The sequence below is a fragment of the Strongylocentrotus purpuratus genome, unplaced genomic scaffold (assembly GCF_000002235.5).
Source record: "Strongylocentrotus purpuratus isolate Spur 01 unplaced genomic scaffold, Spur_5.0 spur5_scaffold_9, whole genome shotgun sequence".
Classification (NCBI taxonomy): Eukaryota; Metazoa; Echinodermata; class Echinoidea; order Camarodonta; family Strongylocentrotidae; genus Strongylocentrotus; species Strongylocentrotus purpuratus.
Window position 1 is genome coordinate 23,116,361 of NW_022145615.1, and position 24,731 is coordinate 23,141,091.

At 37.9% G+C, this 24,731-nt stretch overlaps 1 protein-coding gene across 2 annotated transcripts in view; it reads left to right on the forward strand.

The window, feature by feature from the left end:
- Positions 1-4,181: 4,181 nt before the first annotated feature.
- Positions 4,182-24,731, forward strand: part of LOC574936 (tyrosine-protein kinase CSK) — a 31,589-nt gene continuing 11,039 nt past the window's right edge. The window contains exons 1-7 of one of the 2 annotated variants that reach the window (XM_030976645.1): positions 4,182-4,354; positions 11,397-11,514; positions 14,956-15,199; positions 17,271-17,442; positions 18,862-18,927; positions 19,256-19,358; positions 20,504-20,594. In XM_030976645.1, coding sequence (XP_030832505.1) covers positions 11,498-11,514; positions 14,956-15,199; positions 17,271-17,442; positions 18,862-18,927; positions 19,256-19,358; positions 20,504-20,594 — 693 coding nt within the window. In that variant the 5' untranslated portion in view covers positions 4,182-4,354; positions 11,397-11,497. Of the gene's footprint in view, positions 4,369-11,396; positions 11,515-14,955; positions 15,200-17,270; positions 17,443-18,861; positions 18,928-19,255; positions 19,359-20,503; positions 20,595-24,731 lie in introns of both variants that reach the window. The other variant, XM_030976644.1, reaches the window with a different exon arrangement.

A 24,731-nucleotide genomic window follows, 5' to 3' on the forward strand; every position in this document is an offset into this window, starting at 1 on the left:
ATCCAGACAAGGATTGAGAGTCGAAAACGGTACAACGAATTGTCTTCTTTCTCTAATATTTAAATGAAACGTCTTAGCTTTTGCGCTTCGCCCGGGAGGGGCTAAACAAGAATTAAGATTCGGGAACGGTACAACGAATTGTCTTTTTTCTCTAATAATTTAATGAAGTTTCAAAGCTTCCGCGGAAGGGAGAAAATTTAAAATAATTTAGTTCCTGGCCCCGGGTTTATATAGTGTTAATTTGTAAACATTGGGACATTGACATTAATATATTTGTCGGTAATTAGTGACTAGTTTTGTCGGTAATCGGTGGCCTCTACACCCCCCTCTTCCCACTGAAAAAAGGTTTAGCGACGCCCAGTGGCGGATCCAGGGGGGGGGGCCTGGGGCCCGGCCCCCCTGGGGAAAAAAACGTTAATTTGACCTTTTTTGGGAGTTGGGACCCCCTGGCGCTCAAGGAGGGGGGGGGGGGTGCAAATTTTCGAGGCCCCCCCCCAAAAAAAATGAGCTCACCCCCCCCCCCCCACTGAGAGAATTTTCGGCAGGCGCGATTTCCAAGAGAGCAAAAAGAAAAAAAATTGGGCCCCCACTCCTAAGAGATCCTGGATCCGCGCCTGGCGACGCCCCTGATAACAACACAATCATACACTCGAGATTGCAAGTACTACTGGCAAAGTACTAGACAATGTATTTGTGCAGTGTGCAGCAACGAAGCATAATATACGACATCTCGCGAGCAGGCACGTAGCCAGAGTTTAATGTTTGGGGGGGGGGGGCGGGCCCATACATGTAGTCGATAGAGGTAAAAAAAAAAAGGGGTCTAAAAAAAGTTCAACCGATCTTGGATTTTTTTTTTGGTGTCCCCCCCCCCCCCCCCCCCCCGTGGCTACGTGCCTGCTCGCGAGGTGACAGATCACTTTTCTCTAACTTCTAACCAATCAGAAGGCCTCGTTTTTGTGCAGGAAGTGCCGGTGGATATTAATTCGCCAAATGTGGTTCTCAAATTGAAAAAGATTCCTACTCTTTGAGGGGGTAGGAAAAATCAATTTTACGTCATATTACTCGGAAGTGCCTGAAAATGCGCCTAATGTGGTTATAAAATTACAAATGCTTCCTATTGTATGGGAGGGGATTCTGACCCCCTCCCAGAGACCCAGACCCATCCCCGCTTGGTCCCTCCCGGTAAGATATTCCTGGATCCACTGTGTTAAATTCTCCACTTTTCATGTGTACTTGCCATATTGTTTAATATTCTATTTATGTTTAGCATAGCCTAGGTTTAGATCATTCCTATTTATCGTTATACATTAGATTTGATTTTTTATTGGTATTCTTCGTATTAATATGCTATGTTTGTATTCTTTATTATGTATCCAGGCGCGTACGCAGTGGGGGGGGGGGGGGGGGTTGGGGGTTACCCCCCCCCCTTGAACTTTTTTTTATGTGTATGTTTTGGAGGAAAAAGAACTCCTTTTTATATATAAAAAAAAAAGTGGTAATGGGTGACCCAAAAAAGCCGACCCTACCCCCCCCCAAGACCGATCGGCCAAATTTTCTAATTTTGGGACACAAAAAAAAATGTCCTCTAACCCCCCCCCCCCCCTCCCGCTTATTCAGCGGTTGGCTGAGTCGTTGCGAAAATTTTTGGGACCGAAAAAAAAAAAAAAAAAATTCTCTAATTTTTACTCTTATTCAGCGGCTGATTTTCAAATTTTTTAACCCCCCCCCTTGAAAAAGTCCTGCGTTTGCGCCTGTATGTATCTTTATCATGACATGTAAATGGGTTGTACTCTCATACCCCAGAAGACGGGGGTCGCAAGAGTCAATAAGTTCTATTCTGACTATTCTATTCTGTCTGGTTTGTAAAGACGTGTTCCCAGACAATAATTGTCTACCGGTACTCTTTAGGCATACATGGGATCCGCATGATCCGGGTCAGATTAGGAAATCAAGAGACAACCAAAACATCTCTCCCAAATGGAAAGGAGAAGCCTGTTTGCATAATGATGATTTGAGGCATATGCTCATCGCGAAAAAAGCATTATAATGATCGACCCAATCAGGGGCGTACGCAGGGGGGGGGGGGGGGGGGGGGGGGGGGGGGATTTGGGGTTCAAACCCCCCCCCCTTTGGTATTTTTATGTGTGTAAACCCCCCCTTAAAAAAATTAAACCCCCCCCCCTTTGTTTTTTGTTTTAAATTAAAAAAAAAAAAAAATTATGCCCACGGCTAACGTAAAGTGACCTTAGCCCCCCCCCCCCCACGAAAAAAATGTCAATTTTTCAAATTTCGAGACCAAAAAAAAAAAAAGTATCCGCTTACCCCCCCCCCCCCCCCCCCCCCCCCCCCCCCCCCCACTGAGCGACTTTTCGGTTGGCTGAGTCTTTGCGATTTTTTTTTGGACTACCAAAAAAAAAAAAAAAAGTGTCCGCTTATGGATTATTTAAATAGAGCTGGTTGTTTGGATAGTACCTCATAGTTAGGGTGACTATAGCTGTTACCCTATGCAGGAGCGGCACCCCCTTCCCTTTTTAGTTAGGCTGATCTAGAGAAGTATATAATGCCAAGAAGATGTGTGATAATAGGATCGATGATAGTTTATTTAAAGATATATATAATACTTACTGACAAACAAAATAATTTCGATGTGTTGTGATCTTAAAGTTGCATTTCCAAAAATAATATTTTTTATTATACAATAATAATCAATCTTTTTTCGGCCAAAACTTTATAATTTATTGAAACGATCTTTGCTTTTGATTACTGGAAGTTTTAACATTTGGTCTGTGACGGACCTCCTGAGTGCATTGAAAGCCGGAGATGCCGGTATCTGGTATGCTTCCAAGGTTTCCTCCTCATTACAGCAGATAATTGTTAGCATCATATGTATTTAATGACTTGCCATTACATCGTTTTTATTACTGTTGTATCAATCGAATATTATTTACATGTTTTGTTACCTTGTATATGCCTTACTTTGTAAATTCTTTTCATATGCAGTTAATGTGGAAATAAAACCTAAATAAAAATAATAAAAACAATATATTGACAGATGGCGCCCTAGCTCCAGAATAATTATAAGACTCGATCCGGTAAGTTCCGAGGAGCTAATTTTCCGGGGGTAATTGTCGTTCGGAGTGGTTGTCCTCTGGGGAGGAGGGGGGGGGGGTGTTCCGGGGATAATTTTATGGGGGTAATTGTCCTTCGGTAATACTAGAACGAGAGAGAGAGAGAGAGAGAGAGAGAGAGAGAGAGAGAGAGAGAGAGAGAGAGAGAGAGAGAGAGAACGAAAGAGAAAGATATCCAGTCAAATAGCAATTTACCCAAAGTGCAAAAGAATTAATTCCTTTGCATTGAACGAAGGAATATTAATCCTCTGAACAACTTGAAAATCTGAGTAGTGGAAAGTAGGCCTAGTTATATCGGCATATAATGGAAATTAGATATTGCCAGTAGAAAGTTCACGTTTTCCAAATGAATTTGTATCCATAAACAAACTGAAAGGGAATAAATAGTGCTTTAAAGTGAACACAAGAGCAACTTTTTCAGATTGTAATAGTGAATAAAATTTGCATAATTATACAAATGGTGGTCATGATATCAATTTCTACTGAACTTAGAAAAATCATTCAGGCAATATTTAAACCCTTTAAATTTAATAGGGAAAACAGGAATTTTCTAATATGAAAATTATGCAAATTTGACTACTTTATTTTTAATGCTTAGATTTTAATTCCCATATATTGTTTAGAGCATAGAGGGTTATTCCGATATCCGAAGGATCCAAAATAATGTAAAAGATAGACGTAATACTAGCTAGGCCTACAACTAATTTAAAGCTGATACCCGGGCCCGGCACAGCTAGTAAGGGCTCCCGGCGTCCGCAAAAACTCCCCCCCCCCCCCCCGGCCCCCCGCCCCTCTCCTCACTCCATTTGAATACACTGATTAGATTAATTTAATACCTTTTGATTCAAACAGGTTACATACATTGAAATGCATTAACCAGAAGCCTATATTTTCTCGAAACGGGTCTGTGATCTATTATCAACTTCTTTCACACCCCCCCCCCCCCCATCCTCCAAACCCCTCCCCGCGGTAACCACCCATAGATAAATAATAGAGTTGGCACTCAATGCATGGAGTAAATCCATGCTCAATGCGACCGCAATCGTAGACCGCGCTGCATGCGTTTATGTGTTTATGCGAAACCGGAAGTAAGTTTCATTTAATTCAAGTTGCACTGCATTGCGCTGTATCTGAACTGAAATTGTTTCTTCATATTTTCACATCCTGTATCAACCGGCTGTTCCAGTCTAAATTGTCCTTTCTCATCTACTCAAGTCATGAATTTGGTTAGCAATTACTTGTAAGTAGAACAGTGTAATTATTAATGGGCGAAACAAAAACAATCATATTGCCTTGAAATTTGGTTGTCTCCGGTTGTGATTTCAATTTCGGATTGTGACTGTGAGCTGTGTGAGCTGTGTGAGATTGTGATTGTGAGTGGGTGTGTAGACTTACTATTTTTGTTCAATGTGCATTCTTACTATTCTTAGCATGTTGAGCAATGTGATAGATATAACTTTGACTTGGCTTTGTGTATGAAGAGCTTTTTTAAAGACTTATATAAGGCCATATCTGACAGTTAATTTAAGACCATATCAATTTCAAGAATATCGAATAGGTGGACTGATAAAAACAAAGTTGTTGTCTGTTGACGTTGTCGTCTTGATGCTGAGCTGAAACCATGGAACACTTCAAGCTTAAGTTAACTTGAAGGTATCGTTTAACAATGTTCACAGTTTTACAAATCTGAGATGCAAGGCCCTACTAGTGTTGTCGGTGTCTGTGCAGGGTATAATGAATATTGAAGCCCTAACAAAATTGCGCTTCAAAATGGATCATGAAGTGTCTCATAAAAGTAAACATCTTTGAGTGACTGGTTTTACCATACTCATTTTTTCCCCAATAGGTTATAGACTGCACTGTAGTCTGTAGGGGCGCTGGTCGGAGGATGAGGATCGTCCGCATAAACAAGGATATCCTCGTTCATCCTTGTAAATGCGGACAAAATGCGTCCTAAAAAAGTAATTTTTGCAGACGTTTTTTTTCTTTGTTGCTCTGCGGGTTGATATTGGAGGTCGTCCAAAGACAGTGCAGCTTGCTTCAACCAAAGATGCTTAGTTACACAACAGGTGTCATGTTTGTTTTGGCAGTGATTATAGAATTGGAGGCCATTTACTAGAAACCAAGGATAACTGGCACATCTATTAAAGGGGTGTAGCATGGCCATCTACGACTTCTTTTGGACAACTGCACATAAACGAATGGACTTGATTAAAGGTCAGTGCGCGCAAGCGGCCGCACAACAGACGAAGTTCTCCTCCTGCCGCGGTTTTGTGTATGTTGCATGCAGGTGAATAATGCGGTACCTTGTGTTCGTCTCTTCCGAAAGGTCCGCTAGGAACTATCTATAGCGTCGTCTGTAGTCATATTATACCCGATAGGCCCAGAGTCGGGCCACAGGAAAGACACATAGTCTTGTCATGCTAGTCTTGTCATGTACCCCTCTTTAATGCTTCAGACTGGGATCCACACTAACTTCTATGGAAGAGGGTGAGGATTTGAATGGTTAGAGTCTGAGCACTACATGTACATGTACATGTATGTAGATATCTTGATTTTTGTGGGGTCCGGACCTTGATTTTGAGTGTCCATGTGTTCAGGGTGCCTTCTAGTGTCGATCGAGCCCTGCTTCAAAAGATACATACAAATATATACCAGTCCTGCGCTTGTAGTTGTATGTCCATAGCTACATGTACAGTGTACATGTACATTTATGTGGGTTTAATGGCAAATGTTCACTTCTTTGAAAAAATAAAACAACAACAACACAGATATCATTGTAAGTACAAGGACTCGAGATGAGTAGGATTGACTTTACTTATATCCGCTGAATGACTTGATGCAGGCTCTTCAATTCAAATATTCTCTGTGCCAAATTTAGGGTCTCCAGTATGACAATGTTCCCTTTCCCACTCGATACAATTCTCTTTGAGATTTCATCCCTGGGTCAGTGTTCAAGTAAAAATAGCGGTGACAGTGCGAATACAATGAATGCCTATATGGTTTCAGAATGGATCTCTTCAAAAGTCTGTTTAAAAGATTCTACAATTAGTGATGATTTCAGTTGAGGAGGGAGCCTGTTACAGATTTTGGGAGCATTAGAGGAGAAATCTGCATTACCAGTTAGTCCCTTGGATAGGATGTTCAATGGAGGCTTGTGTACAGGAGAGTCACCCCTTTGCACGTTAAAGGGATCCAGTAACTTTGTCTCAGATTCTGAAAAAAAATCCTGGATATAGCTCATGCTGCAATGATAATTATAAACCTTTAGGTCAGTCAGGAACCCCATGAATTTTACAAGCCGATCGCCTGTCTGATTATTTATCAATATATTTATGATTGAAATTACAAATTTTGAAAACCGTTTGCCAAACGATTTTCATAACACAACAGTCTATTGGGGAAAATGAGTATATTAAAACCGGTAACTCAAAGATTTTTACTTTTTTGAGGCACTTCTTGATCATTTTGAAGCGCGATTTTTTTAGGGCTTCAATATTATACCATATCACAGACACTGATAACACGTAGGGCCGTCCATCTCGGATTAAACATTGTTAAATGATGCCTTTAAGAACCCACTGCACCAGTCGTATAAGAGTAAGGGTAAATCCTGGTGTAGTGGTTAGTGGTTGACCTGCAAACCCTAGTAACATTGGCATTATATCCTGACTTATGGATCCTGTCAAGTATTAGTAGAAGTGGTTGAGTGGTTGAATGAAATAAAGGCATGACCATCAGAAGGAAGTGAATGAAATTAAATAGGACTGGATGAATAATGGGAATATATAGAGGAAGTACTTGAATGCTCTACCCCCCTCCCCCCTCCTTGAAGTTTGACCACTCATTGATAATTCAGAACATCACCTAATGTAGGAAATCACTGTACTCAGTGTACTGTACATACATGTACATGTACATAGCTGTTTGAAGTACAAGGTACAGTTTGTATGTACATGTGGGAGAATTTATAGCCCCCCCCCCCCCTCCAAGGAAGGCTCACAACACAAACACACAACTACATGTAAACAGTGGGTCCTTCCAATATGTCATATCCAACAACACTAGAAGTTACTCATTGACTACAGCACAACAAATTTACTGTAAAACAATACTTTGCCTTGACAAACTTGACCCGTTTTGACTCGGGGCCCAGTTCACAGCTAGTTGTAACTTGCTGGCCATTGATCTGTTAGATATACTTTTGTTTTGAATTTATGATGCATGTGAATGCTGATGGGATTGGTAAAATGAACATATAGTATCAAATGAATAAATTAGGAGTGATAGGACAAGATACATGTATGTACATGTATGTGTACACATGCATGTGTAGTTGCTACAATTTTGCTAGTGATTATCCAAAAAATGATATTAAAAAGAAATAAACTAAACTAAGAGAACACCAAACAAAGTAGAGCAAGCTTTGTGATGCATACATGTACATGTGTATGCTGATGGTATAATGCATATGTTCCCTTATATCAAATGAATAAGTTAGGAAAAGATACATACATGTACACATACATCTGTACAGTATCTTGGATCTTGGATTCATTTCCTCCTAAATACCCCAAAGAAGAGTTTCGACCGGAGGTGGTGGAGGGTGGACGATGAAATTGTGCAAAAAGTTCTTTAGTGACATGTCTTTACACTTGGGAAAGAGGAGTTGGCATACCGGTAGACGTCCTTTGAAGTCCTTGTCTACGTCTGTTTGGCTTAGGGTTATTGTAAGATTGGTAGTCGTTGTCGAGGTGTCCCGTTAAAAGAGGCAGGTAAGATGGCGTGCTTCCCTTCTGTCTTTAAGAGACCCCCCTCCCCCAGTTGAGTTGGTCGAGCAGCTTGGTGACAACGGTGTCCCATCCATAAATGTTGGTGACAAAAAGTATAATTGTGTTCTATACTTTCTGTATCCTAAAGATAAATGGAAACCAATCCTGTCACCCCTTTGAATAACTTTAACAACTTTAATATCTAGGGGTCTGTTGGCTGTTGCAGGAAACTCAACTCCAACTTTAAAAATTCCATATTTATACATTTACACTTTTTTAAAGGTGCATTTACATAGTAGATTGCAAGTTGGTGAAATTTCTTTCTTGCAACTGGTCTCTGTTGTATTTTATGTTCTGATTATGAAGGTTTTTTTATAATTATCCATGAGCAATTTGAAACATCATCTGAATGATACCCTTGAAGGGTCTGAATTGACAGAATATTTGTCAGGAAATAAACGGCATAATATGAAAGCTGTAATGTGGTTTCTTCCAGTTTTAATTATCCTATTAAATTGTAATTAAGTGCTCTCACATTTGGCGAGGAGTTGGTATCAGGTTTCTTGATGGTTTGGTTTCAGTGCACTTCTTAAATACAATCTCACCTTTGTAACAAGTTTCTTTAAATGAAAGCACAAAATACATGTATAAAAAAAACAGAGAGGTAAAGTTTAAATGACCAAATGGAATCAAGTACACTAGAAAGTCAAGTTTTCGACAGAACAAATCTTGAAGTGGTGAAAAGGTGATGTCACTGACTTAAAAGTAATGTGCATCATGTGCATGGGCTGGACATTACTCTCACATTAATTGGTTTTATCACACCAAGCTATCAAAATGTGATTAATGGAAATATATGATGAAGCAGGATTTCTTTTAATGTCCTTTAACATCTTGCCATCATTAGCTGCATTTACACTGCAGTCAAGAGTGATTTGTTTTTCTCACATTTCGGTCTCTCGTTGGAAGCAACTACCTGTAAACACATATAAAAACCCAAATAATAAAAAAGCCCACCTCTGGAGTGATGTTTTAAAACTGGCAGAAACTTCACAAGTTTTGGCAGTGTAAACTCTCAAAATACAGGTTAAGTTTGGTCACGTGACTCTCCTTGCTTCCGTGCTAACGCATGCAGTTCAAGTGGCACATGTGCACAACTCACCAACAAAAAATGAATTATCAAACATTTACGGTTTCTTGTGGGTAGTGTAAATGGCAGTAAAAAAAAAATGGTGTAAATGGGCCTTATGCTATGAGCTGGAAATTTACAATGTTTAGTGCTGAGCCATGGGAGTATACCAAGTAACAAGAGAGTTGATAACAAAATTTGAGAATGTACATGTACATATAGTACTTTATTTTTCTTTATTTTTCAGTTTGATTCAATTTTGGTTTGATTGTCAAAATAACACACAATAAAAGTCAGAAGACCAATGGTATCATATTTTACAATACCCCCCCCCCCCCAACATGTCCACAATGACATAATTTAGTGACAGAAAACATGATAGGATGTGGATTTTTAGATTATGATTTCTCTTGAACCATTATCTGCCCAAAAGAAACTTTCTTGTTTCATGATAAACTAACTTTCTTTTAGGGCAAGTCTCGTTTTGAATAATTTTATATTTCCCTGTACCATAGACTTGTATTCCATGTTGTAAGACGTACCAAAAGTCTAATTTTACTGAAAGAAGTGGCATACTTTAGGAATTGCAAATATATTTATGTACATACTTTTTTCTCGATTTAAATGGCGATATTTGTTTTTCATATTTGCTGAGAAGTCTATTTTAGAATTCCCTTGGTAGTAGTGGGTGTTCGAATACACACATACATGTACTCCTCAGTCTACAGTTGGCGTACCAAGAGATGTCTTTACATACACCCAATGTCAATTACGTTAACACAATGTCAATTACGTTAACACATTAGGCCCGTCTTCACTATCTCGAGATTGCCAAATATCCAGCTATTTGAACTATCCAGCTAATTGCGTCTTCATTAGACCGAAGTAGCAAATTAGCTGGATAGTTGGTCGGGATAATATCCCAAGATATCTCGGTCTAGTTTGCAAAATATCCCACTATTTCCGAACTAGCGGGATAGTTTGCGACCGTCTTCATTAGACCGAAGTACGGAGTCAAATATCCCGATCCCATCATGCACAACGATTTCCGGTTCGCACATGCGATCTATACCGCTCAGCGCGCTAGTTCTGTACAACCACTGACCTCGAGTAAACACGGAAAACCGCAAACTAGACCGAGATATCTTGGGATATTATCCCGACCAACTATCCAGCTAATTTGCTACTTCGGTCTAATGAAGACGCAAATTAGCTGGATATTTTGCGATCGGGATAGTTCAAATAGCTGGATATTTGGCAATCTCGAGATAGTGCAGACACGCCTATTGTAGGTGACAAGAGTGACTTTTCTAGGAATGATGGTGAATGTACATGTAGTCCTGAGGCAAAATGTTGTATGTGTCATGTATCTTTGACAGCTGGACAGACTTCTAAGGAAGTTTGTTGGGCTGCAATATGATGTGACAGTTGTGTAGTACATGTTAATTGTCAATTCTCATTGCAACCTACAGGTGTAAATGGCTCAGTGTATAAAGTTTGATTTAAGATCACCCTTGGTGCTTACCATATTTAATTTACTTAAGATTGTGACAAATAATCAAGATAACCTTTGTGTCAAGTCCAAAACATTGTTATGTGACATTTAAAAACTGATAATTCCAGGTACATATGTACATACTGTATATAACTTGTAAATATCGTAGTAATGAAAATGTGTAGTACACCTTCTTTTTTCTCTCATCTCCCAGTTCACCTACATGTACATGTAAGCTGCTCTGTATATGAATGCATCAACAACAAAAAAGGATTTTAGTTGCCTGTAGGTTGATGTCACGGAAAAATGACAATCAAGCTTACTAGTTTTAGGTCTCGGCTCAAAGAGAGTTTATTCACCTTTTTTATGGTGTATCTGAATTTCGAACAGATAAAAGAAAATCTCACTTTCGTCAGGGTAACATAATTCTTAATTTGCATGAGACTTGACACAGGTACAAAACATGTATGTCTGAAAAAAGCATTGCAGCAGTGAAAGTAAGCCAAGCTAGGTCTCGTACAAAAATGACTCAACATTCCCTGCTTTAAAATGAAAATAAAGTATGTGGTTTTGTTTTTTTGCATCACATGAAATAGATCATCAATCAATCTGTGCATAGCTCAGAACCCGTAAGTCATCCTAATTTACCATTTAAGTGAAAAATCCGGAGATCCGTGTACGCCTGGTGCTGCCAGATTTACCCAGATGACGGCTCTCGCTAGGCTCGGAGCCTCCCCTTTCCTATGACGAGGTACACCGTGAATCAGAAATCCCTACGATTATTTGGAACCGACTGCCGAGTTATGATTCATTCATTTAAATCCTGGCACTGTTTATGTCTTCTCTCTCTTCCCCCCCCAATCAACCTGCAGGTCTACCGTACAGCATACAAACACCACGTTGTAGCTAGCTACGTCCGTCGGCGCGTCCATGTGAACTAATTTGCTTTGTCCTGAGACGGATCACACCGATCATGGCGCAAGATATGCCGTAAGTGCTACCCTCCATCCGTTTTTTAGACAGGAAAATAATGATTTGACCTGAAAAGTTCTTGTTTTAAACATGTCTTAAAATAAACTGTGGTATCTGGATTTACATTCCATTGATCATGTACACCTGTAGTAAGTCACAGGTTTAAAGACATTTATGAGATCATGTCTTGACATGTCTTTGTTTGCATTATTTATAAAAAATGCATGTGAAATTCTTTGAGTCATCCCTTTTCTTATTCACCTCTTGACATGAAAAGGTACAATAAATTTTATTTTTGTTAAATACTGAAATTTGTAAAAAGTTCAAAAGATTATGATTGTGATGCTCTTTTTTACGACAATTGCTCCATGTCGACTTTCCAACACTAACTTGATTGCTTTTTTTCAACCCTGGGGCGGTATTCTGAAAATTTTCTTGTATCTTCCGGACATAATAGAGCTCTATTATGTTTGTACATGTAAGTTGGTTTTTTGAAAATTATCTTAGCCCTATATTATCTCTTGAAGGACAGCCTCATCTTTTCTTTGACACTCCTATTTGTATGGATCCTACCAATCAAGATATATTTTATATGTACAGTATGTCAACCAATAGGACTACTTTATGCCTTATCTAAAGATAATTTTTTTTTGGGCGTAATCAGTTAAGTGAGCGCTAAATACGCATCACAATAAATTATATATTGTACGCGCTGTGGCATAATCATGAAGACCAGTCATGTTTTCACCTAGTGGTTATTAAAGGCACATCGTAATGATGGCATCAAGTAAAAAAGAAACATCGCAGAGACTATTAAAATCGTCATGTCTCTGTAATTTCTTATAAAGTTCTCTTCTGTTATGTCTTTGGTAATGCACAATCTTCTTCTAACTTATCTTTTGGCACAAAGTTGGTGCTGGGCAAGGAAGATTTCCGCCATTTTATCACCATGCAAGACACAACAACCCCCTACCTATTGTAAATATTGTTGTAACTACCATGGAAGATAAGATAAGATAAATGATAACAACAATTTTTAGAAAACCAATTATCTTGTCATAATTATCTTCTATGTGCATATATATGCAAATGATACAGTAATTATTCAAGACAAAAGTTACAACAATTTTCAGAATACCAACTTTATTCAAACAGCAAAGAGAGAACAATATTAGAGATAAAACAAGTTTCAGAATACTGCCCCAGGACCCAAACCTAAACAAACCAGTTACAACCCTTACTCTAACCCTGTGTTCCTTACCTATTACAACTTAAAGCTTCAAACAGTTGAGTGCTGGAACAACTTTTATACCACTTTAATGATATAGTCATCTTTAAAAAAAATCTGTCTACTCTGGGTTCCTCAAAAGTATTATGTTGTTATGATATGACATGGCCTGTAAAGCCAAGTTTTCATTTGTATAATGTTACATCTGGTCACCTAGACCTTATCTTCCCTTAATCATTCTTACATTAGAGTTGCTCTGCTATCGGATGAATCAAAATCTTTGCTGGATATTTTACGAGGCAATCTTTAGAGGAAAGATATCAAGAAGATTTCATAATTAATACATGTACTTGGTTTCGTAGGAAGTCAGTACTTGTCAAATTGTTTATACACATGTACATCATTTTTTTTTGTGTGTGGAGGTTTCATATGTAAGGAAATACAATGTACATGTACGTGTATATTCCTGTAAAGTCAACTTAGATGTACATCAGTGTAAAATCGACTTACACTTACATAATATACTTGTTAGAGTTGCTTGGCATGAAAATATGATTGAAGTCCACCTTGTTCACTTAAAGATATGATATCCATCAAACATACACTGCCATTTGCCAAAATGTTGCAATTAAATGATGAAGGAAGCAATATATACACACATGTATTGATACTGTGAGATCAATGGAATTCAAGAGAGACAGAAAAAAGGCTAAAGAGAGACAAGGCCTTTGAGTGTGTTACTTCTCAGATTGCAATTTTTTTCTTCAGATTGATTGTTTTTGACATGCAAATTATGTGGCACTTTTAAGTGCTTCATGATAAAGAAAAATTGCATTTCCACAGAAAATTTAACATTTTATTATTGATATTTCAAATATCAATAATCATATCATGAGAAAGGAATACATTTCATTAATCAACTAAAATTAATTTATAAATTTAGTATTCCGTAAACATAATTTTCATCTTTTGACAAAAAATATATATGTGTATATGTTTTCTTTTTTTGATTTTGAGTATCCCACTATCGCAAGAGATGATTAATAATATTCCATCTATTTTGATCTCATATCATGACTGAAACCTTTTTTTAGGCCTCTAGGTGGCTAATACATACATGTAATATGGATCTTTCAGTTGGCATCTTATACATATGTACATGTATGTTAATCCTAGTAGTTTACGGTTTCAGCATGAAATTTGGCAAGGTGAAATTTATTTATAGTTGTCAGTTTGGACATGTACATGTACCGTAGGTTTTGGCATCAATGGGAGTATTCTTGGGGGAAGCTGGGAAATAGGCATATGGAACTCACTAGCCCAAATCCATACAACTTCTTATTTTATTTTTGATATTTTGTTTTTGATTGTTTCATTTTCAATTTTTTTTCAGTTTTCCTATTGATAAGAAGATGAATTAAAATGAAGTCTAATTAACCAAAATGAATGTTCCAAGTTTGGTACAAATTATTGTATGAGGGCAAGCACATTTTTCTTTAAAGAGGACAAATATGACATCAATATGTCACTAGTCAATAGAGGCAGTTCACCTCATTCTCAATTTACATACATGTACAGTACATGCATGTAATAAATCTGTTAGGGGAAAATATTGGCCAACATAACATTGATAATCCACAACGATTGTCTTTTTGAACTAACTTACACATCAAGTTGAATGAAATTAATTATTTATTCTGAATAAGTTTGAGCAAAGTAAGTTTGTTGCAGTGTTTGGGCAAATAAACCATACGATTATTTGCCCAACTGCATGAAGCAAATGGTAAGAACTGCGGGTTGTATGGCACATGGTCCTGTTAAAATTGCCCCTCGTCAATTTCCTATACTAAGCAAGTTCTTAACTTCAACCCTTGACCCGACAAGACACCCAACCTTTAACTAAACTTTATCTACACTGTTTAATCCACTAAACTTGACCTATAATCCAATTGCAAACCTAATCGAAACCCTATACTTTGGACAGAATAGATCCCTGAGCAATTGTGACCTGGGCCCTGTTACAAATAGAATTATAATTGTTATAAGCTACTGGAATCATGGTATTTGATTGGCTGAGAGCAAATTTGTCATAGAATATTAGAAATTGGTGTTGATCACAAGTTTTATGAAACGGCCCTCCGTAACACTATGTCAGATCATGTAACCGAAGGGGAGCATCATGCAGTCCTGGATCCTCAAAGTACAAACTCTTTTTCTTGTTCCCCCTGTAGGTTGGGGCTACATGGGAAGATCAGTCGGGAGAGGGCTGAGGCTCTGCTGAAACCCTGGCAAGACGGGTTCTACCTGATCAGGGAAAGCACCCATTACCCCGGAGACTTCACCCTGTGTGTCTGCATCTCCGGTCGGGTGGAGCACTACCACATCATCACCACACAGAACCACAACTCGTCGGGAAGAAATTCGTTAACGATAGACGAAGAGGTTTTCTTCCTCAATCTCCAGGAATTGATACAGGTGAGCGGGTATAACTGTCTGCTGATGTGTATTCATTCTTAGTTCCTTGATTATAATTGAATACTTCCTGTCTAGGTACGAACACTTACAGTACCATTTGCTCATGTTGCAGAACCAGGAAATAATAGGCCAGTTTGTATATGCTGTAGCATATGGTACCCATGACCCCAAATATCCACACATCTTTAATATGAACATAGAGGAACATAGAGAAGTTCCCACTTTGTGCATTTTAGAAGAGTCACTACCAAGATGATAGAGGTGCTCCATGAATACCTTCTGTTTGCCCTCGTGAAAAGAATTCTTCCACCTGTGTATTAGAGAATATACCGTCATCGGTGCATAACTGAATCAACTTTTATGAATGCATCCAATATTTTACTGGATGAGTTTTACAGTTATGTATGAATGACCCTTTTCTGTCCATATGCTGACAATATCTAAAAATTGGCTTATTTTGTTGGGTGTTTCTACCCTCACTGTTCTACATGTATGTCTAGCTTCAATCCAGTAATAGACCAAACAGTACTGATCACAAAATATGCCAATTAAATTTATATTTTAATGAATAATGTGAAGTTTATACATTCAGTATGTATTTCACTTGAGTTAATCACACTTGCATATTAGGGCACACGTACATACTTAAATGTACATATTCAAAGGGATGGGGGGGGGGGGGGGAGAGAAGTTTCTAATGGGGGGAAAAACCCTTGAACAAATTCTTCTTCAGCCACAACTGTGTGCCCCCCTCGGGCCCCTCTCTTATTTGTTTGCATGTTGTTCCTCTTTCACAAGCAGAGCATTGATAATCAGTTGACAAAGGAATATTTTGATTATGCTTCGTATGACAATTGTATTGAATTGTCAAAATCTCACGCGGGTCATATTACACTATAGAAAACGATTATGATTGAAACTAGCAAAGGAAATATCTGGACCTAAATGTGAAACTCAGAGTAAGGTTCCATTAATTGTGTACATCCTGTTATGATGTTTCTTTCGTGTCTTTTCTTTTGCTGTAAATTTTCTGAAAAGTATACATATATTTCTGTAAGAGCTGTACATATGTATTGTGCCATGTAGTTATGGTGCTTTGGTTCACTGGATCCTCGTAAAAAAGTTCAATATGAGACAATTTACATGATATTGTAAGCGGAAAGATGACCAAGAAAACAAAACAGTATAAATCTCTCACTAATCTTAAAGATTGATTGATTGATTCGAATTCATTACATTTCATATCAAATGTTTGCAACTTTGCACAATAAAGAACATAGTTAACAAAGTAAGTTCAAAATTATGAAATGAAACAGGAACCTACTGGAAAGCAAAGCTTGTTTTTTGTAGGTTCCCAAGAGTATGAACATTATTTTCATGAATCATTTTAAAGTGTCTAAATAATCAAAATATATGAAAGAATAGAATGACAGTAAGGTTTTAGTTTTTACTTTTTTAGACATGTTGTGTACATGCCTAAAGATACTTGTACTTGTATTTGTAAATGAGATGTAGAAATTAGAAATTACCAATCGAATCAAAATCTTTTCTAAAAACTTTCTGATATTTATTCATAACTCAACAGCAATCAACACCTTTAAAATTAAAGGGCTTGTCATATATTGATGATAACGCCAACAACAATAAAAATTGTTTACCGGTATATGGAAATGTATTGGTTCAAGAAAGTGGGTGCTGAAGGCTCATTAGCATATATCAACATGCACTATATATTCTTTACAATTTTATTGTTATTGTTGATATTGATGATATATGTGGTCAGTTCTTACCCTATAACTTGTGGACTACTGAAGTCTCTTATTCCCATAGGCTTAATACATGGGTCACACGGTTTCCACGGGCAATTGGTTCAACAGAACCTGTGTGTTTTTCCAATTTTTCATAAATTTTGAATGTAATTATTTCTCATTTCAATGTCATGCTTTTGATGTCTTTATATGTATACATAATTTTAATGTAAAATCCCACAATGAATTTCCATGTCATTATTGTACAGCACGAAATGAAATTGAATTGAATTGAAATAGTATCTCTATAATTTATTTGACAGCATTATACAGAAGATGCGGATGGGTTGGTGTGTAATTTAAAGAAACCTGTAGAGAGGAAACTTGATAACATCATGGATGGGCATCACCACTCCCAGAGGGGGCCGCAGCATACGGCTGACGGGTCTTTCAAGAAAGATGGAGATAAAAATGAGATGAAAAATCTCATGTCAGGTAGTTATGCATTTTGGCAGATGTCTCCTCTAGCTATATATGTTTATCAGGATAATGATGATGATGGTGATGGTGATGATGGTGATGATGATGATGATGATGATGATGATGATGATGATGATGATGATGATGATGGTGATGGAGATAATGATGGTGATGATGATGATGATGGTGATAATGATGGTGATGATGATGGTGATGATGATGTTGATGGTGATGATGATGTTGATGGTGATAATGATGCAAATGGTTTAAATGGTGATGGGGATGTTGATGATGATGATGATGATGATGATGATGATGATGATGGTGATGGTGATGGAGATAATGATGGTGATGATGATGATGATGGTGATAATGATGGTGATGATGATGGTGATGATGATGTTGATGGTGATGATGATGTTGATGGTGATAATGATGGTGATGATGATGATGATGGTGATGGAGATAATGATGGTGATGATGATAATGATGATGGTGATAATGATGGTGATGATGATGGTGATGATGATGTTGATGGTGATGATGATGTTGATGGTGATAATGATGCAAATGGTTTAAATGGTGATGGGGATGTTGATGTTGATGATGGTGATAATGGTGGGGGTGAGGGTAATGTTATGCTACTTCTGCTGCTATGTAGTAGCTGTCTGTCGCGAAGTGACAATGACCGCCTTCATTTTCACTTTACAGCTGTTCTCCATACAGCTCGCTGGCCTGCAGCAGTTGTCCAAGTCTTGGTTTCAATTTGCCTCCGCTTAAGGTTCCTCTTGATCGTGTCCTTGTAGCGAAGCCGTGGACGACCAATCCCTCTTTCGCCAGCGGGTAGTTGCGAGAATAGTACTTGCTTTGGTAACCTCTCAGAGGGCATCCTGATGACATGGCCTGTCCATCGTAGGTTCTTCCTGATGAGCAGGTCCTCCATAGAAGGAAGGTTTGCTCGCTCTAGTACCTCTTTGTTGGTCACCTTGTCCTTCCAACTGATTCTCATGATTGCTCGAAGGTGTCTCATCATGAACGCGTGAAGTTTCTTTACTTGACTTGTGTAGAGAGTCCAGCTTTCCGCACCGTATAAGAGAGTGGATAGGACGATAGCCCTGTAGATTTGACTTCTGCTGCTACTGCTGATGATATTGCCTGTATGCATCTTGTCTTTACAGCTTGTCTTTAGTTACTCTACAAAAGACAGACAATTTCCACAGAATTGATGTGAGTTTCCTTGAATAGCCATGGTGTTTGTCTCACATGTATTGCAGATACAAAATGTTTAAGTGTAGTAAAATATAGTCCTTAATAACTTCATCATGTACCACCTTTTTATCCTAGTGAAAAGGTGATCTTGGAGACATTGCCTTTGTACATCTGATGTATTAAAGTTAGAGTATTCAATTGTTTTTTTTCTTCTTCATTCTACAGGTCCTTGGGCAGTCAATAAGAATGAACTCAAGCTAGGAGAAGAAATTGGCCATGGATTCTTTGGAGGTAAGATATATATCAGAACCAAAAATTAATTAGTAGACAGTTTTGATTGGAGTCATGATCTCGGAAAATGATTTGTTTTAATTTAAACATATGTATTTAAGAAGATGATTTGGAAATAGATTCCCTTTTTTTCCCTCAAACATGTTGTGTTGAAATATCTGTAAAAATGTAATTAAGTGCAATTATATTCTGGCCATTATTTTGCATACTTATAGCATTCTTGAATCTGGATTTTGAGATGTTAATTGGATAATGAGTTAACCTTGACAGCTTATGGATTCAGTCTGCGTAATGATCAATCAAACTCTCTTTGAATCTTTCCTTGTAGCTGTAAAGGTTGGAGAGTACCAGAACAAGAAAGTAGCAGTGAAAGTGATTTCAGGAGACAATGAAGCAGCCCAGTCTATCGTAGCAGAAGCTTCCATTATGACGTAAGTAGGATACCAGTCAATGTTTATCAGTTTTGTACAGCATAAGGCACAGAGTGTTTAAAAAAACAAAACATATTTTGTTCCAAAATTTGAATAAAAGTCGATAGATTTGCGTAGTTCACATAACCCCTCAATGATATTACCAATATTCATAAAATATGTGTGAACTATGGGCAAGACTGATTAACCAAGAGATAATTGATTGATTGATTGATTTATATTCGCCAAGCTTCCACCATGCAACAATATAAAAGAATAACTGATCAATATTAAGTCAGCTTGAACAGGATAGCCCACAAAAGCTCGAGAGCATATTTCCAGTGGGGTCCCCGACATACATGTACAAAATTAATAAGTTAAAAATGTACTATTTACAGACAGATGAGAAGAAGAAAAAAAGGAAAAAAAAACTTATAAAAGATAATAATGATGGTAATAATAATGACAACATTAAACTGATCTTAGAAATGATGATAGAACAGTGTGCCTAAGAAAGTTGAGGGTTGATAAAACATCAGATACTTGGAGGGGATTGGTCAGGAGGGGATTGGTCAGGAGGGGATTGGTCAGGAGGGGATGGGTCAGGAGGGGATGGGTCAGGAGGGGATGGGTCAGGAGGGGATGGGTCAGGAGGGGATGGGTCAGGAGGGGATTGGTCAGGAGGGGATTGGTCAGGAGGGGATGGGTCAGGAGGGGATGGGTCAGGAGGGGATTGGTCAGGAGGGGATTGGTCAGGAGGGGATGGGAGGGGTGAGGTGAGGAATGGAGGGATACAGGGAAAAAAATCTGGGTTAGAAGCCAGCTACTTTAAGTGAACAGAAAGTTTGCTTGTCATAATTCTTCATTTGAATGATCTAAGAGGAATTAAACTACAGTATAACAAAATCTGGAGATTACCTTCAACACACATTGCAGATTAATTTCGAGATTATTATTTTTATGTTGTATTTAGTAAAGCTCCACTGTGGCTACTATTAAAGATGTTCATGCATGGGTTTATAGTCGTTCATGAAGTAGGCAGGTTGGCGATCACTACATAACACTGAGCCAAAGGGTATTATACTCCTGTGTGTAAAAAGTTGTACTGCCCTCTATATACTCACGCATGAGCGACTTTAACTCTTTGTATGTTCCTCTATCACCAGGCAATTGAGACATCCAAACTTGGTGGCTCTGATCGGTGTCATCCCAGACCAACCCAACTCAATCTCCATTGTGCTAGAATTCATGGCAAAGGTTTGTTGTTAATAATAATAATAATAGTTCGTTTTTATATAGCACTTTTCAGGACCGCAGGCTCTCTCAAAGTGCTTTAAAGATATATATTATTACCCCAGTCATCGGATTCAGGCTAACAATGTATGCACGTTCTCCACTCCCTGGGGAGCATTCCAGCCAGGTGTCATTTTTACAAGCGCACACTTGCTCATCTAACCACATTAACTTTCGCATCTTACCGGGTACCCATGTAACACCTGGGTGGAGAGTGGCAAATGTAGATCAATGTCTTGCTAAAGGACATTAGTGCTTTAGTCCAGTGACATATCCACCCGACCACGACACCTCTACATAGCTTAGGACAAGGTATTCGTGAAACCATATATAGACCTTCAGCTTGGATCTATTGGCTAAATCAATACATCTTTCCTCATTGCATTTTAACCATAGAAGGGAATCGAGGGACTATAGTTTCTTTTTCTGTTAAACCCACTAACAACCTATACTGGGTGGCTCCCATATTAAGCTTAAGGGAATGAGAGAACTCGGTAATCAACAGGTTAAATTAGTTATAATGAAGATAATGACGACATTCTGCAGTGCTTTTACACTACCTGTCGATGCCACAGCATCTCTTCGCACATGTCATGCCATTTTGCAAGTGTTTGAAAGTAATCGAAAGTAGGTGAAAGTACACACACTACACTTTTTTGTCTTAATGTTCTTCACTGAATGTACAGAAGTTGGTTGATGTCTTGAGAATGTATTCACCTCCTGTGGTTTGAAAACTAAAGTACTTGTAAGAACGATAACCAATGAATGGAATTCTTTTGATCTCAAGTGCCTATGAGTGTGTTACTTGGCTTGAATGCAGATATTTTTAATGCTCATACTCATTGTTGGTCAGTATACATGCGTAAAGATTACATACAGTGCAAGCATTTTCTACAGTATACAGTTAGGCAACTTACAGATGAATTTGCTAATGGGGTTTTTTCTTTATATATTTCCAAGACATGAAATTTCCCTAGTTTTTCTGATCGAGAAGGAATGGTTGCATATTTTTAGGTTTGTCCTACAATTGATATGCGTACTGCCTAGTTTTAAACTGTCTTGGAAAGTGCGGGATAAAGAATATATTTTGAGAACATGTACTGACCAAGTATACTGTTGAGGAGAACTTCCCAGGTGACCCGAGGGTTCAAAGATCAAAGGTGTAGTTTCTGTCAGGTGGACCTTCTGACAGCCAGTTGGAGGTCCATGAGATTGAGGGTCCTAGAGTCCTTTAGCTTCCGATACCAAATTATTTTTCCATTGGATTAATCTGTCTTATGAACTGTACCCATTCCTAGATGTGTGTGTAGTTTGTTAGTAGGTATCACAGTGAAATTTTAAAAGTTTCTAAATTTCACTTCCCCTGCCCATTTCCTTTTTGAGCATATGAAAAGAAGAATTTTGATACCTCTTTTGTCAAATTTGAGTACTTTTGTCAAATTTGAGTACTTTTGTCAAATTTGAGTACTTTTGAAAATACGGCCACTTACATAAGAGACGAAATGGTCAAATTTTGCGTAATTAGGCTATAACTGACAATTAGCCATTTTCAAGGTGATATAATTTTGTAATTAATTGATGAATCATCTTTCTTTTCAAGAAATCTGTTTTCTGTATGGATTTCTACATGCCTATTTTTTTTCAGGTTCTTTTGACAAATATTTTTTTTGGTGGAATTTTTCAAAAATTAAATGAAGCCCATTTTCATGCGTGTGACAAATGGCTATTTTTGCGTCGCCGGAACAAGTTTTCATGGGTTTTGAAACATGGCTAGATTTAAGAGTGTCTATCAAGAAGGGCTGAATTTCGGCATATCTGGGGTATATATATATATATACATTAATTATTTCTGTAAGTTTGGACCACCAAATCCATTTAAATTAATTTTAAATGGCATTTGAAAATGGCTCTAAACTCGTCAAGAAGCCCAGGTAGACAAAAGGAACATCCCTTCACTGCTATCGTGTAAAAGTGTGTAGAACAGGTGTCACATGCATATTCACCTGTTCTACACATTTTTACATAATAGCAGTGAAGGGATGTTTGTCTGTCATGTTCATAGTGTCAGGGTACAGCTGTATTCATCGGATTTGCGCTTAAGCACCATCTCGCGGTCATTCTTAATATTTACATGATCGTATTCTCCAAAAAATTCTCTTTCTTCTCGTATCAAAATTGAATTAAAAGTATGTTTTTCTGATATAGAAAAATTGTTTCAAACTTTTCACTCTGATTTTTCACGATCTTTTTAAAACATACCCCCATCATTTATTATATGAAAATAAAGCTTAAAATGTGCTCTTTCCAACCAGGGGATTTTTAAAACTCAAAGACAATGGTGTTCAAGCGCATTGAGCTAAAACTAGTGATACGAATCGGCGATCAAATAAAAATGGGGACAAACGAAGTGACACGGTACGAATTAGAGGGTAAATCTCAAGCAACTGTGTCGTAAGTAATTGATAGATTTTGATTAAAATGACATGACATGAAAGACAGAATCCTGAGCTTTCGAGAAACATATAATTTTATAATATTTATTTTTTCCATGATATGAAAATCTTCCTTGATAAGGAGAGAATTTACATGGTTGAGCTCTGCGTGTCCCCACTCAACGCAGCTCTTCTAAGAGGTGAAAAATAATTTGTGAGCGTTATCATCGTATTACGCAAGTGTAGAAGAACATCAGATAAAAAAAAATCCCTGAAAAGCATGGCTCTTCAAATGGCTGCCGGTAATATTCTAAATATGGCATGTAACATCATAAAAATCGGGACAGATTTTTACGCCACATGTTCGTGTACTCCCATATGCATCTTTCTGTGTACAGTCCTTGTAACTTTACCAAAACTGGGCCTAATTTCTTATCATTTTGATGACTCCAGAACCGTGCAGTACACACCAATACTTATATGCTAGATGATCCACCTTTTCTGATCGATTCAACAAAGTTTCTTTCACAATGCAATCGCATGACCAGAACTCTACTTTATCTTTAAAGAGATGGTTTATTGATTTCAAAATTGACTGAATTTGGTATCATTGCAATCGAAAAATTACACTGAGTAAAATCATTACATTTTTGTAACTTGTACATTCGAGCGAAATTTTTAAACGTTGATTGAACTTGACGAAAAATCAACCCACTCAACACCCTGAAAACATCGTAAGTCAGCAGATTATTGAAGTGACGTCACAATATGAACAGCGGACCGCTCAGCTGAAATGATTGACGACGGTGCGGGATGCAATTTGCGTGCGATTCACATGTATTGCATTCATTGACTCTCGAGTACCATACCCATTTATACGTACCTAACGCTGTTTACCTTCATCAAAATCCCCTGGAAATATGGATATGGACGAAAACATACTTGAGTATACTCCAGAAGGCTCCACCATGGCATTGTTTTGGTTCTTAATCTGACGTTAGTCTAGATAAATGGTATATAACTTCCAAAAAGCGAGTGAATATATCGTCAATGTAGCGTTCAAGTTTCCCGTAGCTAGTAGCTGTGCGTGCGTACTCTGTGCATGTACTATGTGTGCAATACACTGACCTCTATGCGTGCATCACATCTAACGCAGCTCGCTAGCCAGCTTGCCCGTAGCCCGGTGCTCGAACTAAACGTGAATCGAGAACCGGACTGATCTGTTTACGACTTAATATATCAAAAATGTAAATTAATCAGTCTAATCACTCATTTTTGTAATGAATATCTGGACAATTCTATGTAAATTTGTCGTCTTTTTTACTCCAAAAGAGTCGTTAGGTCGATCAGCATGCAAAATGTCCTTTGCCTTCCCAGATCAGACACATACACGCTGAAGTGCCCTCAGAATATGTGATTATTGTTCCAATTTTTATGCTCAAACGTGACGGGAAAAAATATAAAAATCAAACAAACAATTGTAGAAAGTATCATTTATTCAGTGTATCTCATTCAAAATGCCAAAAATAGAGGAAATATCACCACTGACGATAAATATACATGCAAACAACGTTAACCCATATCTGAAAATTGCAATGGGTATCCAACATTGTCCCAATTGTGTGATGTAGGTTGTTCATATTGTGACGTCATAGTTTCGCATGTAAAA